Below are 18,439 nucleotides of genomic sequence, written 5' to 3'. Positions count from 1 at the left end.
AATGCTGATTCAACAAGACCTCAGGTATTGAAACTGACTTGGAAATTTCTGTGTTCTTTGCAGACTACATCCTCTGCCATTAAAGGAGCTATTCAGCTGGGAATAGGATACACAGTGGGTAATCTCACTTCCAAACCTGATAGAGATGTTCTCATGCAAGACTTTTATGTAGTGGAAAGTGTATTTCTACCGAGGTAAGAATATGTATTTTTTTGCACTTAGTAGAGTCTCTAAATAAGAAGTATTTTACAAAAATGTTACCGCCAAGTAAAGGAAAATACTAATCTCACTGCTGTATTTAATTGACCACCTGTCTAGATTTAAAAAAATACAATTGAAGAAGATATTTACCTTCATTTTACTGACTTAAGCCTCAGAAGAAAAGAAAAACTAAATGACCAGATTTAGTTATTGACTTTGCATCTGGAGAGCCTTAATACCATAACAGAGCCTTGGTTGAAGTGTATTCTGTATCCCCTGAAACATTCCGCCTATTGAGAAATAGAGTTAACTGATCAAGCATCAGTGGGCATTGGATGGGTTTATAGTATATGTAATTGGCAAAATGATCAAAACAAAGAAACAACCAAAAGAAAGCTGAAACTTACAAGAGATGTGCTTAGTACAGTGCACTGCATAGAGTAAGCACTCAATAAATACGATTGAATGAATGAATGAAAGAGATATAGAATGTAATGACATGGACTTTTTGCATGGTTAATCAAAGGTTAATCAGAAGGTTAATCCCTTGTGTTTCATCCATGCACTTGAATCTGTGCCCTTTGGGCATTTGCAATTCACCCCACCCTCAGTCCCAGACCGTCTACGTACATATCCAAAATTTATTTATTTCTATTAATGTTGGTCTCCCCCTCTAAATCATAAGGTCATTGAGGGAAGGAACTCATCTGCCAACTCTGTTGTATTATACTCTCCCAAGTGCTTAGTACAGTGCTTTACCCATGGTAAACGCTCAATAAATACCATTGATTGTATAGCTAAAGAGAGGTAGTTACAGAGACAGACACACAGAGACTTGCGGATTAAGAATGTGAGCCCCATATGGGACAGGGACTGTGTCCAACCCAATTTGCTTGTATCCAGCACTCAGTACAGTGCCTGGCACATAGTAAGCGCTTAACAAACACCACATTGTCTCTTGACCTTGAGTCCATTGTGGGCAGGGAATGTGTCTGTTTGTTGTACTCGCCCAAGCGCTTAGTACAGTGCTTTGCACACAGTAAGCGTCCAATTAATATGATTGAATGAATGAATGGACTTGACACAGAGTCTCCCTTCAGGAAAAAAAACAGATGAGTTTTGCTCCTGAGACTTCAGGACTGAGAACTTGGTCAGAGGAATTGATTAGAGTACTAGTGGCTTGCACAACACTGTACTAAATGCTTGGGAGAGTACAGTGCAACCAACAGAAACATTTCCTGCCCACAACGAACTCACAGGTTAGAGATAATGTGGTAACAAGGGAGTAGGTGCCCAGGGGTGCAGCACTAGGTGCCCAGGGGTGCAGCACATTGTGAAGTGCATGTGACAGTTGGTTTTTGTTTTTGTTTTTAACATGCAAACAGGGCTCATTTCTGACCAAATTGACCTCTGCTTAGTGCCAATGCTGGGCCATTAGTGCCAGGGCTTGGCAGGTCCCAGCTCCTGTGTGGTCAGCTGTTTTTTTCAGAATTCCCGCTGGGCCTGTCCACCTTGTGGCACACCCTAGGAGGTCCTTTGGTCAGAAACCTTCACCACAGATAGCCTAATCCCAGCAGAGTACTGTACTAAGCACCTGGGAGAGTAGAATACAACAAAGTTGGTAGACACACAAGGAACGTACAGGCCTAAGTAAAAGAGAACAGACTTTTTTTTAACTGCCTTCCTCTCTCCCCTTTGCCTCCCTCCCACATCTTGGATCAAATACATTAAGTTTGCTACCAATGAACGATTTCCCAATGCTTTTCCTTCTGCCTGATTGGGTCTCCCACTTCTCAACTTTTCCAATAGAGGGTACATTTCTTGGCCTACAGGACTGACAGGACCTGGCTTAGACCAGATCCACTCCTAACCACATGCAGATAAGACAAGGTATAAGGGCAAAATTTGATTTCCAGGCATAACATCCTGGACATGGGGAGGTAAGGGGCTAGTAATAAAAGAAACCATCATGTGTGAGAGTTTTACCAGTGAAGCTAGTCATTTACAAAATAACTTGCAAGCAAAGAAGGAAGCAATCTTTATTATTATTATTAATAATAATAATAATAATAATAATAATGGCATTTACTAAGCCCTTACTATGTGCAAAGCATTGTTCTAAGCACTAGGGAGGTTACAAGGTGATCAGGTTGTCCCACGGGGGGCTCACAGTCTTAATCCCCATTTTACAGATGAGGTAACTGAGGCACAGAGAAGTTAAGTGACTTGCCCAAAGTCACACAGCTGACAGTTGGCATATACAGGATTTGAACCCATGACTTCCGACTCCAAAGCCCGTGCTCTTTCCACTGAGCCACATTCCCCAAGCTTGTCAGGTGTTATTTATTTTGAAAGTGAAATTGTGTGAAAGTACATTTGCAGAGACATTGGGGGCTTTAAAACAGCCTATTGTCTTGGGAAATAAGAATAGGCTTGGCAAGCAAAGTCCCTTTTTTAGAGCCAAATCAAGCCTAATTGTATAAACTATACAATTACAGTTTGCTAGCAGTATTGGATTTGTTGAGAGAGACTACAGTACAGGATTTAGTCAACCTCTTTCCATATTCAAAAGCGTCAAGAGGCAAAAATCTGCACCCAGAACACTGTAAAAGGAAGCACACGTTTCAGGGAAATAAAGCCTGCCCAAGAGCATGCTAGCTCGTTTTCCTGAGGACTACTGCACCAGTAAAGAGTGGAGAATCCAAGAGATGAGCCAAGGCTAATATAGCCCTGCTGTAGCAGGAATATTCGATATCTGAATTCCCCATCTATTATTAAAAGTTTCCTTATGAAGGGTCATCCTGTCCTAGCAGCCAAATGCATAGTAAAGAGTGAGTTTCAAAAAATTCCCAGCCTTGGGGCACAAGAAGTAATTCTGCTCACCCTGCGACACTTGTATTCTACCCACAAGAAGGAAGTTGTATTTTAGAGTGACTCATCGTTCTCCAGACAAGTATCTTTGTAAAAGGTTCCTAATGATCACATTCTCTGTCTGCTAGAGGTTGGAGTGTCAGTGTATCTCAGTCTTTTAAAACAAGACACTGCATTATGTTATTAATTCCAGTAGAGACTGGAATTGAATCAGGCATGCTCCCAGAGCAGTGATCTGTTCTCTTTAAAAAATAAATTGGTCTACACTCATATTCATTCTCTCTCTCTCTCTCTCTCTCTCTCTCTCTCTCTCTCTTTTCCTGTTCCCCACCCCCCTGTCTCTCTTTCTTTCCTGATTGGTCCTGAGGAAAAACATGCTCTTAAACCTGTAATGGTCTTATGGTTCAGAGCTGCTACTGTCTTCAAGGCAAGACCCAAGTCACAGGCTTTCCACCTGCAGCATCTATCAATCAATCAATCAATCAATCAAGCCAGTGCCAGGCACTATACTAAGCACTGGGGTAGATACAAGTCAGTCAGGTTGGACACAGTCCCTGTCCCACAGTCTTAATCCCCATTTTACAGATGAGGATACTGAAACACAGAGAGGTTAACAGATTTGCCCAGGGTCACACAGCAGACAAGTGGCAGAGCTGGGATTAGATCTCAGATTCTTCTAGCAGACCTGTGCTCTATCCTGTAGACCACAGGATAGTACAATAGTGTTAGTAGGCACGAATCCTAACAGGTGATACCTGGACATAATGCTTATAATGCATTAAAGATATACAGCACCTCTTCCGTAACTGCTCAGAGAATTTTCATGCAGATGGTCTCATTTGTCAACATGACACACTTACGAGGTGGATAAGGTACAAAATGGTCAAGTAAGCTGACCCTAAACTTTTAGAGAAAACCAGGGTGCTGTGTCTGGGGATGGGAGTGCGCATATCTTCATAGTCAGGTAGTCAGTGCTCCTACTCATAATAGTCAACTGGATATGGGGCCTTTCTGGGTAATTATGCGGCAAATTTTCAGGTATGCTAAAGAATTGGAACCAAGAAACAAGACATGGGCATCTCCTTCCCTGATAATAATAATTGTGGTATTTGTTAAGTGCATGCTACGTGCCAAGAACTGGGGTAGGTAAATGAGGTCAGACCCACTCTCTGACCTACCTGGAGCTCATGGGCTAAGCAGTAGTAATAATCATTCATTCATTCATTCGTATTTATTGAGCGCTTACTGTGTGCAGAGCACTGTACTAAGCACTTGGGAAGTACAAGTTGGCAACATATAGAGACAGTCCCTACCCAACAGCGGGCTCACAGTCTAGAAGGGGGAGACAGACAACAAAACAAAACACATTAATAAAATAAAATAAATAGAATAAATATGTATAAATAAAATAAATAAATAAATAGAGTAATAAATACGTACAAACATATATACATATATAGAGGTGCTGTGGGGAGGGGAAGGAGGTAAGGCTGGGGGGATGGGGAGGGAGAGGAGGGGGAGAGGAAGGAGGGAGACTATTAGCAATAATAGTCATTGCTAAGCGCCTACTCTGTGCTAAGCACTATTCGAAGCAGTGGGGTAGATTCAAGGTTATCAGTGTTATCAGTGTGAATTTTTAGCCACTCAGTCACAGGCTCCAGGAGCAAAGAAGCATTCAGTATGCTCTCCTCCTGTAGGTGAAAAGAATTCAGAAATCTGAAAAATTGGGTATCTACCTTTCAGATCCATGAGTTTGCTCTATATTTGTGATTTTCCATTTTTTCTGGTTTGAACTTATACTCAGTGTCTTTGCTTTATACTCTAGTTGATTTCCAGTGAGAGTCGATGGTTTATAGGGGAACATTCCATTTGCAATGCCCTGGTGACTCATCCCCCCTCAGGCACTGGGTCTTTGCATGTCAGCCATCTGTTCAAAATGCCACTAAGTGCAGCAGTGTAGCTCCCTATCAGGGGACTCAGTGCAACCCGAGATGGTTGAAATGCCTTTCCCAGGGAAGGCGGTGTGGCCGAATGTGGGAGTGGCGGGGGCTCTGACCCTTTGTGCCTGTGCACATGCTCTGGATTGGCAGAGGCCATGTTGGCCTGGAGGTAGCCTTAGCTGAGTCAACATCTGTTCTTAGCCGATGTCCAGACGGCCGTCGTGGCCTGAGTTTCCGAGATCCGAAATCCCAGGGTGGAAATTTCCAGAGGGGAAATCGACTCTAAGAAAAGCAACTTTCTTGAATTTGAGAACAGAATTGGAGCCACTAATGTTTGCTTTGTCTTGGTTTATATTGTAATACCAGCGAAGGGAGCAATCTCACCCCAGCTCACCACTACCCAGACTTCCGATTTAAGACATATGCTCCACTAGCATTTCGGTATTTCAGAGAACTTTTTGGGATCAAGCCTGATGATTACTTGGTAAGAACTTGTCGTTTTCCTCTCTTTTGCAGAAATGTATCTGATGTAAATAATTTGTCTCAAAATACTGGTGATCTGCAAATGGTGACTCTTAATTTTACAGTACTCACAGGGATTTGTAAAAATTCAGAGATTTGTAATGAGTACAAATACAGCTTTTGCCAGTACCTCTAATTCTGCACTTTTCTTTCTGAGAGTCCCAAATCTGTCATGGTAATTGATATTTAAGTAACCACAGTATTATTGCTACTTCAGATAATTATTCCAACTGATCTATTATAACTAGATTGAAATACTGTTGTGAGTTTTGTAGATTGAATCCTAGTTGAGAACCATAATGGCTTAATTGCCTTGTTTGTACAGTTCATCAGAAACCTGTCTTGGCCCACAATAATTTTCACCTTGACCTGGAAATTCAGACATTTTAGAAAGGAAGACCCCTCTCAAATTCTGATAATCCAGAAAGTAAAAATCCCTGAATTTTGTTCTTGTGTCTTTCAAACCCAGAGAGACATGCTTTTATTCTCCCATGTCTACATCCTATACAACACACACACACACACACACACACACACACACACACACACACACTTTGTCTAATTCTCACCTGTGTATTCAGAGTTGGGAAACAATACACAAGTGGGAATTAGACGCGGTCCTAGTCCCTTGAGGGTGCTCACAATCCAATAACATGAATGGAGAAGAGGGGACTGATGAAGACACATAAGGAGAGATGAAACAAAACATGAATAAATGCAAAATACAGACAAAAACCAAGATCAGTAAGTCATTGTGGCAGGAGGAGCAGAATTCCCCTTCTAAACTGTGAGCCTGTTGTTGGGTAGGGACTGTCTCTATATGTTGCCGATTTGTACTTTCCAAGCACTTAGTACAGTGCTCTGCACACAGTAAGCGCTCAATAAATACGAATGAATGAATGAATGAATTTTAGGCCTACCGTGGCTCAGAGTTCACAGTCATGACCACGGCCACAGTGATGCTACATCGGCATCCGCCACAGCCTTCCCAAGAATGTGGGGAGGTGGCGCCTGGCTGTGATTGCTGAAGTACTTAAATGTTATGGGGAAATGTGAATACTTAAGTACAGATCTTATATACTATTTTGCTTTCTCCTATCTGAAGTTTATTTTAGAGTCTGTCTCCCCTCCCAGATTATAAATTATTGGACGGTAGGACTCATATGTGCTAATTCCATTGTACTCTCCCAAGTGCTTAGTTCAGTACTTTGCACACAGTAGCTGTTCCATAAATCCTAATTGATTGGTTGTCTGTTTCTCACAGATCTGTTGGATGAGGCCAGCCATGGGTTCCTGGAATATCAGGCCTCTGTGCCCAGGTTTCTTCCTTTTTTGGAGACATGGGTCTCCTAGTGTTCCCAGTGCTATGTGTACGGGTTCCCTTGGGCAGCTCAAACTGCTTGCATTGCTTCAGTGGCTACTGATCTGTGGAAAACTCTCATTTCTACATTTCCAGCCCAACCTGCCAGTATTCATTTCTGGAAGTCTTCCTGCTCCCAGGACATCTCAACTCGGGTGACCTGCCACTAGCCCTACAAATCCTCACTCCTTTTCCAGTTCCTCATTACTGTCAGCATACCACCCTATCCTCTTGGCTTCTCTTGTGCTTGGAACTTGGAGTATATTTACCTCCTCTGTTCCTTTATCCCCCACATTCGGTTTGTCACGATTGCACTGCAGTGCCTCAAAGGTAGGGCTCTTCTCTTGTTTCCCCTCAGTGTCTGGCACAGTGTGTTTATCAGGAGAGGAGCTGCGGGTGACTACTACTGCTACCGTCACGACCAAATCCTATCGCTTCTCCTCCTTCTCTAGTCCCACATGCACAGACCTGGTCCACAGCGTAAGCACTTCATACTTAGATTAGCACAATGATCTTCTTGCTGAATTTCCTTCCTCCATTCCCTCACTTTCCAATCCATCTTACATATAACAGCTAGAGCCAGCTTCCTCAAACAGCATGCTGATTTTATTACCCCAATTCTCAGAAGCCTCTCTGTTCCCAAAGGCCTCCTTAATCCAATTAAAACCAAGGGCTTTCCACCAACTGACTTCCTTCCTTTCCAGGATGCCATGTCTGTCCTCATCTCTCATTACACCCCAGCCAGGCTCATCACCCCATAATAATAATAATGTCATTTATTAAGCACTTACTATGTGCAAAGCACTATTCTAAGCGCTGGGGAGGTTACAAGGTGATCAGGTTGTCCCCCGGGGGGCTCATAGTCTTAATCCCCATTTTACAGATGAGGTAACTGAGACACAGAGAAGTTAAGTGACTTGCCCAAAGTCACACAGCTGACAATTGGCGGAGGCAGGATTTGAACCCATGACATCTGACTCCACAACCCATGCTCTTTCCATTGAGCCACGCTGGCCTTGCCACTCTCATGCCTTTGAAATCCATCAGTGGTATGTATTGAGCGCTTACTGTGGGCAGGGCACTGTACTAAGCAGTTGAGAAAGTATACCAGAAGCATTCCCTCTACCTGGAATGCCCTCTCTGCCTTCCCACATCCCTTTTCTCATTTTCTTCAATTACTGCAGTGAGCTTCAACCCTTATGTTTATATCCAAATAAAAGAATCAAAAGGTCTGAAACTTGGCCATGTTTTGTGTTTCTGCACAGCTTCTCCAAATTGTTCAGTGCAGGTTCTCAGGAACGTCATAAGTCTCCCCATTTTCGCACTATTAGGTCCACTTTGTAACATGCACAATTTGAGCTTCAAAGCTACCCAGTGAAGGTTTTCTCTGAAAAGTGCACCAGGGCTAATGCCACTGCCTTTTCATTCTAGATGAGCCTTTGCTATGGAAGGAGGTGGAAACAATAGTTGGGAGAGAGGAGGGGGAGGGAGGGGGAAGAGATTGGTAGCATTAAACATCCATCTTTCCTTGGACAGCGAGTTATTAGTTCACTCCCATCTCCATCATGTACTCTGTGATTCCAAATCTAGTGTAATTTAGATGATGTCTTTTCAGGCTTAGGCTTGCCAACTAGAAGCAGCGGGGTGGTTATTTTACACATTGGCTACTGAAGAGAAGAAATGGCAGGAAAAGTAGCTCAGCAACACTGGGCAACTTTACATTGTTCATTTGCATTGGCAGGGCACAGCTGTGTTGTAGCATTGCTTTTTCCAGTGGCTACAGCAGGGGAGGCACTGCAGGAAACAGGAGAAAGAACATGAATGCATTTGAACAGCTTGCTCAGATAAAAAACGACTGGAAGGTGTACAAAACACAGGCGTGTGGCACAGAAGTGTGCTGATCAGGGATGATTAGGACTTCCTCCCCTCCCCCTTCATTTCCTTCTTCCTTGCTATATGTAAAGGCACATTATAAAGAGCTTAATCACTGAAAGCATTTTGCAGGGAGAGCAGATATGGAATAGCAGAGAGTAGCAATCAGCATCATCGGTACCTATTGAGCATCTGACACTGTTCCCGAACTGGAAAGTGGGAGGGCTATTGAAATGTGACAACAGATTTTCACTATCATCATCTTATTTACAAATTATGAGGGCACGCAGTACCTTCTACAACTCACCATATCACTCCATTGCTTATTCCTGAAAGATTGAGACTCTGAATTGAGACCAGGAGTTCATATTTTAATCCTGTTTTCCTAAACAGCCCTCCCCACTTTTCACATCCTGAAGGTCCTTTTTTGGAGCCTCTGATTTCTGTATTCTTGGTATTTTTTTTCTGTCAATCAATCAGTGGTATTTATTGAGTGCTTACTGTGTGCAGAGCACTGTGTCGAGCTAAGTGCTTGGAAGAGTATAATACAGTAAAGTTGGTATGAGGGGAAATTGGATTGGGTGGGGGAGGGGGACTAGAGCTTAGTCAGGGAAGGCCTTCAAGCCTTTGTCTTTTACATCTAAAAGAAAGGGTCCTATAAGAAGATGCTTGGACCCCACTTTTTAGAACGAAATATCAGTATGAGGGCCCCAGTTCTGTCATGTACGTGCTATGGAGGTCAGGGGTCAATCCACTTAATTTACTACTTGACCCTTTATGGGAGTCTACTTTATCGAGTTGTTTCTAGGTGTAAAGATTTGCAGAGGCCACATTCAAGTGCCCTCTTTGGGTCTTGGGGAATGGCTTTGAAAATTGACAGTTTGAAGTGCACTCTTGTCACTGTTGAGTTTTGAACTATTGTTCATTTTAGTCTAAAAGATCAAATTACTACCTTTAATGCTAAATGGTAGAAGTCATTTCTCAGGAAGTCTTTTAGCGGTATCTTTAGAATTTTGACCTAGATTAACTTCTCTTTAGTATAGTTGGTGCTTTTGGTTCTTTCAGGTGGGAGTCAGTCAAATGTTAGGATGGGGAATGAACATTGCCTATTATTCTCTTTTGGAGGATATTGACTGGTGCCCCGCTCCCTGCAGGTGTCTTGACTAGGCATTTTAGTTTCTGCAAATTTTGTCTCCCTTTCCGGTGCCCCCAGCTGTATTGGGTCTTTCCAACTTCCCTTCCCCAACCAATTCTATAGGTGTCAATTATTGCATTTTGGAGAGGGGAATAGAAGGGTCAGTGTCAGACATGCTCCAAGTTCCCATCAGACAAATCCACCTGGGAGAGATCTCTCTTTCTCTCCAGAGAGGAGAACTTTACAGTGCCACTGATCACGTAAGTGTACTAGAGGAGTCTAATCATCGAACTCAGGAGAGGTGCGTCCCGATTTCAAAACAGTCTGAACCTCCCTTCCCTCCCCCCCACCCCTCAGTTTTCCAGCCTGCTTCCCCACAAGCCTCCGGCCTCCCCGTTAAAGGATCATTTTATCTTTGTTCCAGTTCTCAATCTGCAGCGAGCCTTTAATAGAGTTATCCAACCCCGGTGCCAGCGGATCTTTATTCTTTGTAACGAGTGATGATGAGTTTATCATCAAAACAGTTCAGCACAAAGAAGCTGAATTCCTACAGAAGCTGTTGCCAGGCTATTACATGGTGAGTAACTGCAGACAATTAAGTTTTTCATTTTCAGTTAAATTGCTTTGGACATTTTCCTCACTACAATTTTTTGGAATTAACTTTGCATTCAGTGTGTGTCAATTACTTTTGCTGAATCTGTTTTTCATCAGTAGTATTCTTAAAATTCTGGTGTTTGGTGACATTCAACTAGCCCTTTTTTAAACCAAAACCAAATCTCTAGAGCTGCTGTTCATAGATCTGTATTTTGAGAGCTGCCGGTTAAAAATGAAAATCATTTTTCTCTTTGATGTTGCCCATAACCATACAGTGATGCTATCCTATTTGTACTTACCACGTGAGGAGAAATGTTTAAATGGAAGAAATAACTGGGTTCATTTCTTTTAAACCTTTATGAAAAATTTCTACTCTTTTAGATTGTGTCACTTTATCTGAACTCCGTAATACCCTAACTCTTTGTGAGTCAGAGCACTGATGCCTCTGGCTTTCGTGGCTCATCCCTAGAAAGGTAAATTTCAATGCACCATACCAGACATATTGTATTTCCTCCACTTTTAGGTTAGTTCTTTTCACAGGACAGTTTTCTTCTCATTTCCTTGGAGCCGTTCAGTAATTACCATGTTTGGAGTCATTAATCTAACACACAAATGTTATTGTGAATTTTGGTGTGAAAAAACGATTAGCACCTTTGATGAATCTGGCAGAAGTAACTCTGGCTGACATTGTTTATTTTAGTGATTAATCATAATTATCTGATTGAACTGTGTTTTCTCTTATAGGGACCATGTTTCAAGGATGGGCTGGGGTTTTGTTTTTGATAGCCTCTTATTAAAATGTAAATTTTACCCATTTAAAGAAATCAAATTTTAAACACCCACTCTAATAGGGCTCCATACAAAGAAGTTTGGGGGCGGGGGTTCCAAAATACAAAATCAGGCATATGAATACATGCAACCTTTGTGCATCAATGTCTTACCTTTATTGCTTCGTGGACTACTAAAAGTGTGGTGTAATGCACAGTACATGTCCTAAAGCACAAGTCTATCATTTTCCCTACCTGACAACGGTTGAATCTGGGACTCATTTGCACAGGAATAGGTTGTCCTCTTCTAAATATGGAATGATATTTCTGCCTTGGGGGGAGTCAGACTCTGAAACGGGGATAAGAAGAATGGAAATACTGGCTAAGTAAAAACAAAAACCTTGTTTTTTTGCGTTTTGTCTGAATAACCCCCTTTTCAAAATAATCTCCAGCCTGGAAGCCCCTCTTGGATAGTTGCAGCAGGAATAGAAACTTTTGCTGAGTTTCCTTTAATGCTTTTTTGTTTTAGAATTTAAACCAGAATCCACGGACCCTATTACCAAAATTCTATGGATTATACTGTGTCCAGTCGGGAGGCATAAACATTCGAATTGTGGTCATGAACAATATTTTACCACGCTCAATGAAAATGCATTTCACCTATGACTTAAAAGGCTCTACCTACAAACGGAGAGCATCAAGAAAGGAAAGAGAAAAGTCCAATCCTACTTTTAAAGACTTGGATTTCTTGCAAGACATGCATGAAGGATTGCATTTTGATACCGAAACCTACAATGCACTGATGAAAACGCTTCAGAGAGACTGCCGGGTAAGCAGATGTCTTTGTCGTACTTGCTGCTGAACAGCCTGTTTAACACCCATGATGGAAACGTTTGGCTCCAGTTAAACTGTAGCAAGAAAGGAGGGCATTTCTCGGGAATCAACTCTTCTGTGATGACTCTGTTGTTATGACATGTACCCCAGATGGAAAGATGTAGCTCAGAGTTTCTTCCTAGGTAGGGAGTTTTGACACACTAATATTTGGGGATATATCTAGAAGGCACCAAGTCCTAATTCTGTCGGCTTTGGCTTTTCTGATAGTGTTAACAAACTCCACATGAGAAGTAGATGGGCAGAAACCGTGCTTTCCTTCTCCCTCACCTACAGAAAAGAAGGTATCTGAAAGCTGGAGGGCGCACACAGACCAATAGGATGGGCAAGTCAGAGACAAGTTGTGGTAGACGGGCTCTTTTTAGTGAGGCTTAGAATTGTAAAAGCTATTTTCATGCTGATGTGGGTAGGTGGCTAGCCGAAGGTCGATCTGTGGAGCCAACTCAAATAAGGGAACTGTTTCCACAGGTGGCTTTATAGTCTCTGCCTGAGAAACAATCGCCAGCCAAGTCCAAGGGTTTAAAGTGGAAGAGCAAATGTAGAAGAGAGCCCCAATTGTCTGTGCAGCTAAGACCCAGGCTTTAAGTTAGGCGTATCATAGAAACTGCAGATTGCATATAGGAGTGGGAGCATGGCTCAGTGGAAAGAGCCTGGGTTTGGGAGTCAGAGGTCATGGGTTCTAATCCCGGCTCCGCCACATGTCCGCTGTGTGACCCTGGGCAAGTCACTTAACTTCTCTGAGCCTCAGTTACCTCATCTGTAAAATGGGAATTAAGACTGTGAGCCCCACGTGGGACTACCTGATCACCTTGTATCCCCCCCAGCGCTTAGAACAGTGTTTCGCACATAGTAAGCACTTAACAAATGCCATTATTATTATTATTATTATTGTTTCGAGAAAGATTGGCATCCACTGATCTAATCTCTGTGACTTTTGCATGCTAAGCTTTTATTCCAGTGCTTGACCTAGGAATCAAAGGCCTGTATGTCCACTTACTTGGAATATTCTTGAGCAGAAGTGTATCTTGTCTGAGTGAGCAAAATCCTACATCCGTTAGTGGTTTGAAGAGTTACCCGACAGCGCAGCGACTCCCGCCGCTGCGCTGTCAGGCGAAGCACGGTCCCCACAACGTGCTTTCCTGTCGAGGTGAGTACCGGCCCCTCCCCGCCCCCTCTCTGCCCCACCCCCTCCCTGCCCTCCTCACTCTTAGAGTCACTGGAGCAGCTTTCCTGATGCCCACTCCCCACCACTCGGGTTCCCTGCCCCAAGCCCTGTCTCCCTGGCCCTTCATGCTCCCTCTTCCCCGCTCCTGCCCGCCAAAAGCCAGGCCGGCCCAGACCTGGAGCCGGCCCAGCGCCCAGATTTTTCCTTTTTCTTTTTTTTTTCCTTTTTTCTTTTTTCTTTTTTTTTACTTTCTAAAATTTTTCACTTAGCGGCAGCTCCCGTCGCCCACGTCACTATTACCCCCCCCTTCCCCTTCCGCAGCCTGCAGCCCCCTCCTCCCTGCTCCAGATAAAGCCAGGGGGATGGGGATGGGGAGAGGGATGGGGCCAGACCGGGGCAGGATAGGAGGAGGGCAGGTGGCGATTGTTCCCCCCTTGGACCTTCTCCCCCAACCCATGCCTGTGCTGCCTGCCCATCATCCCTCCTTCCAACCTACACCAGTGTAGTCCCATCCCCCCCCCCCACCCCCACCCCAGCTCCGTCGGGGTCAGGGAAGGTCAGACTGCAAGCCAGGGAAGGGAAAGGGAGGAAGCCGGGGTGCAGCTGCTAAGTTAAAAATTTTCAAAGTTTAAAAAAGGAAATGAGCCGGGCCAGTTGTGGGGGTTGGGCCGGCCCGGCTTGGGGAGGGGGAAGGAGGCGGAAGCATGGGAAGACTGAGGAGACAGAGATGGGGGTGGAACGAGTTTGGTGTGCAGGACAGGGGGTGGGGGGTAGGAATGCCCTGCTGGCCGCTCTAAGAGTAGGGAGGGAGGGGCCAAGGGGGGTCCGGGGCAGGGAGAGGCAAGGGCCGGGAAGGCTCACTTACCCCTCAAATCCGCAAATGCGGAGGGACACTTGGGGAAATCAACCCCAAGTGATTTCCGCTGTCATAGAACTTTTAAGAAAAAGAAAAGGCTGAAGGGTGAGCTTTGCTGCCTGAGGCTAGAGTCCAGTTCTCATGTGAGTTCCTTGGCTACTCTGTAGGCTCCAGCAAATAGTTAAGACACAATGAAGAGCAGAGTACCTAGCAGAGAGCAGACCTGGCATTGTCCCCAACGGATGCAAGACACTGTGGCGTATCTCATTTCTTGATGGTGCACACATGCCATTTTTTCGCATTTCCTTCTGTGCTGCTGTCAACACCTCCCCTCGCCCCCTTGACCATTGAGTCCTGCTCGCCCTGCCCTCCCCACTGCTCTTTGAAATCTCTGGCCCCGCAACTCCTCCACTGTGCCCTCCTCATCCCTCTCAGGCTGGCCCAGTGCCCATAACTGGCACCGCCCTTTGGGCCTTGTCAAAAACAAAAATGGCACAAAAAAAGCCACCATCACCTGCCCCTTCCCTGCTGCACAGATCCCTTCCAACCCCTGCCACCAACTCTGCAAAGCCAGGATGGGGTGGGATTGGGCGAGGGAGAAAGCCTGAAAGGGGAGTTCTGCTGCCCCATCCCTGTGACCGCCCCATAGCTTTGGTGGCCCTAGCCAGAGCTGAGGGAGAGACTGGGGAGAATAGCAGATGAAGAGGGGGAGGAGGAAGGTGGGCAAGAGGGGATAGGGAGAGGAGCAGGGGATGGTGGGGCAAGTAGGACTCGACAGCCCAGGTGGAGCATGCATGGTAGCATGGGAGGGAATGTGACAGAATGCCATACATGTGTTGTCAGAAAGTAAAATACGCCACCCTGTTTTGGAACACGAACACACACACACACACACACACACACACACACACACACACACACACACTCTCTCTCTCTCTCTCTCTCTCTCTCTCTCCCTCCCCCCCAACCCTCACCCCACCCCCACTACAAACTGTTCTGGCTCAATGAAGCAGTTAAAAACTATCCATGGGGAGGTTTTCCATGTAGATTGTTGAAAAGCCTGAAGCTTGGAGAGGTTTGGATTGGGAAAGGGTCAGTCGCTATGATGAACCTCAAGAAAATATAGGGCAGTCCTAGTGGTCATGATTTTTTTTTTAAATGGTATTTGTTGAGTGCTTACTATGTGCCAGCACTGTACTAAACAATGGGGTAGATACAAGTTAATCAGGTTGGACACAGTCCATGTTCATTCATTCATTCATTCATTCAATCGTATTTATTGAGCGCTTACTGTGTGCAGAGCACTGTACTAAGCGCTTGGGAAGTACAAGTTGGCAACATATAGAGAAGGTCCTTACCCAACAGTGGGCTCACAGTCTGGAAGGGGGAGACAGAGAACAAAACAAAACATATTAACAGAATAAAATAAATAGAATAAATATGTACAAGTAAAATAAATCAATAGAGTAATAAATACGTACATACATATATACAGGTGCTGTGGGGAAGGGAAGGAGGTAAGGCGGGGGGGATGGAGGGGGGAGGAGGGGGAGAGGAAGGAGGGGGCTCAGTCTGGGAAGGCCTCCTGGAGGAGGTGAGCTCTCAGTAGGGCCTTGAAGGGAGGAAGAGAGCTAGCTTGGCGGATGTGGGGAGGAAGGGCATTCCAGGCCAGGGGGATGACGTGGGCCAGGGGTCGACGGCGGGACAGGCGAGAACGAGGCACGGTGAGGAGATTAGCGGCAGAGGATCAGAGGGTGCGGGCTGGGCTGTAGAAGGAGAGAAGGGAGGTGAGGTAGGAGGGGGTGAGGTGATGGAGAGCCTTGAAGCCGAGGGTGAGAAGTTTCTGCATGATCCATGTCCTGTCCTACACGGGGCTCACAGTCTTAATCCCCGTTTTACAAATGAGGGAACTGAAGTGCCGAGACCGTAAGTGACTTGCCCAGGGTCACACAGCAAACAAGTGGCAGAGCAGGACTTGGAACCCAGCTTGATGATTTTCCCCACCTGCCCTGTAGGATTTCAAGTCTTCTTATTACAAATGAATGCTCTCTATTGTTTGGTAAGTCGTTGAAGTGACTTGAGATTTCTATGTCCAGTGGGTGATCTAACTCTCAGCTGGCTTGAAGCTAGTTCGCCCACAAAGGGCATTGTTCCTTTGCTCAATCAATCAATCAATCGTATTTATTGAGCACTTACTGTGTGCCGAGCACTGTACTAAGCACTTGGGAAGTACAAGTTGGCAACATATAGAGACGGTCCCTACCCAACAGTGGGCTCACAGTCTAGAAGGGGGAGACAGAGAACAAAACAAAACATATTAACAAAATAAAATAAATAGAATAGATATGTGCAAGTAAAATAAATAAATAAAAAAGTAATAAATATGTACAAACATATATACATATATACAGGTGCTGTGGGGAAGGGAAGGAGGTAAGGCGGGGGGGTGGAGAGGGGGAGGAGTGGGAGAGGAAGGAGGGGGCTCAGTCTGGGAAGGCCTCCCGGAGGAGGTGAGCTCTCAGTAGGGCCTTGAAGGGAGGAAGAGAGCTAGCTTGGCGGATGTTGGGAGGGAGGGCATTCCAGGCCAGGGGGATGACGTGGGTCGGGGGTCGATGGCGGGACAGACGAGAACGATGCACGGTGAGGAGATTAGCGGCAGAGGAGCGGAGGGTGCAGGCTGGGCTGTAGAAGGAGAGAAGGGAGGTGAGGTAGGAGCGGGCGAAGTGATGGAGAGCCTTGAAGCCGAGGGTGAGGAGGTGAAGTAGCTCCTTCCTACTTCTTTGTTAGCTTCAGTGATAATGGGCATGATGGGAGTTACATGTGGGAATCCACTACTTCAGAACACTCTCTGCCCAAATTGGACACACCATAAATGCCTGTGATGGTAGTGGTGGTGGCAGTGATAAAAATGAAATCCAGACGTCCCTCTTTGTCATAAAGGTGCAGTTAAGTCTCCGAAATGGTAACGAGAAATGGGACAGGATACGTAGCACAGAATGCAATGCTGAATGTGGCTATATTGGACTGAAAGGTAAAAACAAGTTAGCATAAGGGAGAAAAATCAGTATAACCCACCCTCCCTTTTTGTATCATCCATCTTGCCTACCATTTGGGGATTTCTAGAAGCCAGAACTTGCCTCATTTAATTTCAGCTTCTCTGTTTTGCCTAGCCCACTGTGAAGGTACTACAGACAATTTTGGGGGTAAACAGCTGTTTTTTGAAGCTCGGTTGCTTTAAATATTGTATATTTTCAGCAGAGTTTGGGGAGGAGAAATCAGAATTGCAGTGTCACCTAGATAAGGCAGCTTTATGTAGTGATAAGAGACTGCAAAAGTCTACAACCATTAGCTTTTTGAGGGCAGAGATCATGTCTACTGAGCCATTTTGAAATCTCCCAAATGCTTAGGACAATGCTCGGCACAAAGTAGGTGCTCAATAAATCCAATTGATTGATAGCTGGAGCTGGGTCCAGTGACCTGGGCTGAGAATTCAGACTTTGGGGATGATTTCCAGAATCTCTGAATCTTGAGCAAGTCGCTTCTCTTTTTCACTCAGCGTTTCTGTCTGCAAAATGAGGATAAGAAGGTTTCCCTGGGATGCTGCAAAGGTTAAGCATCTTGAAAGCTACAGGTGAAAAGTGCCGTGGAGTGCAGAATGATTACCATCATCATAACTTGTATTCAGAACTGTTTCAGGAAACCTTAGTGTTATAAATTTCCCTTTATACACCAGCTTCCTACGGTCCTGGGTGAAATGACTCTCTGTTATTTGAAGAAAGCTTTAGGAACCCGCCAAAGCATTTGTGCAGGAGAAAGTGGAGGCGTAGGCTCTCAGACGTGGATTAAAAGCAGAGTTTCATAAAGGCTGTGTTCCTCAAAACCACACTCAGAGGGTGTTTGGCAGGGGAAGGGCAAGCTACGGAAGTCTTGTCAACGATTAGAGACAAAAAGCTGGAGGAAAAGTGGTGGAAGAGGTGTGTTGAGGGGGACCAAAATGCACTTCCTGGGATGGAGGGAGTTAGATCAGATGCATGAAGTAATACAAATCATGTAACTGGTATTTCCAGTTACTTTTTAAAAAATATTATTTGTTAAGCACTTATAATAATAATAATAATGGCATTTATTAAGCACTTACTATGTGCAAAGCACTGTTCTGAGCACTGGGGGGATACAGGTTGATCAGGTTGTCCCACATGGGGCTCACAGTCTTCATCCCCATTTTACAGGTGAGGTAACTGAGGCTCAGAGAAGTTAAGTGACTT

General features: G+C 44.7%; 1 protein-coding gene across 7 annotated transcripts in view; it reads left to right on the top strand.

Annotated features, from left to right (window-relative positions):
* The window catches only part of PIP5K1B (phosphatidylinositol-4-phosphate 5-kinase type 1 beta), a 353,976-nt gene that overhangs the window by 235,108 nt on the left and 100,429 nt on the right, over positions 1-18,439 (top strand). For all 7 annotated transcript variants that reach the window (XR_005456606.1, XR_005456604.1, XR_005456605.1 and 4 more), the window contains 4 exons: positions 64-194; positions 5,379-5,496; positions 10,326-10,478; positions 11,792-12,091. Coding sequence is in view for 2 of the 7 variants with exons in the window: in XM_038769761.1 (XP_038625689.1) it covers positions 64-194; positions 5,379-5,496; positions 10,326-10,478; positions 11,792-12,091 (702 nt within the window). In the remaining 5 variants the exon portion in view is untranslated. The remainder of the gene's footprint in view (positions 1-63; positions 195-5,378; positions 5,497-10,325; positions 10,479-11,791; positions 12,092-18,439) is intronic.

Source organism: Tachyglossus aculeatus, chromosome X4 (assembly GCF_015852505.1).
Source record: "Tachyglossus aculeatus isolate mTacAcu1 chromosome X4, mTacAcu1.pri, whole genome shotgun sequence".
NCBI lineage: Eukaryota > Metazoa > Chordata > Mammalia > Monotremata > Tachyglossidae > Tachyglossus > Tachyglossus aculeatus.
This window is presented reverse-complemented; position numbering and strand designations above follow the sequence as displayed.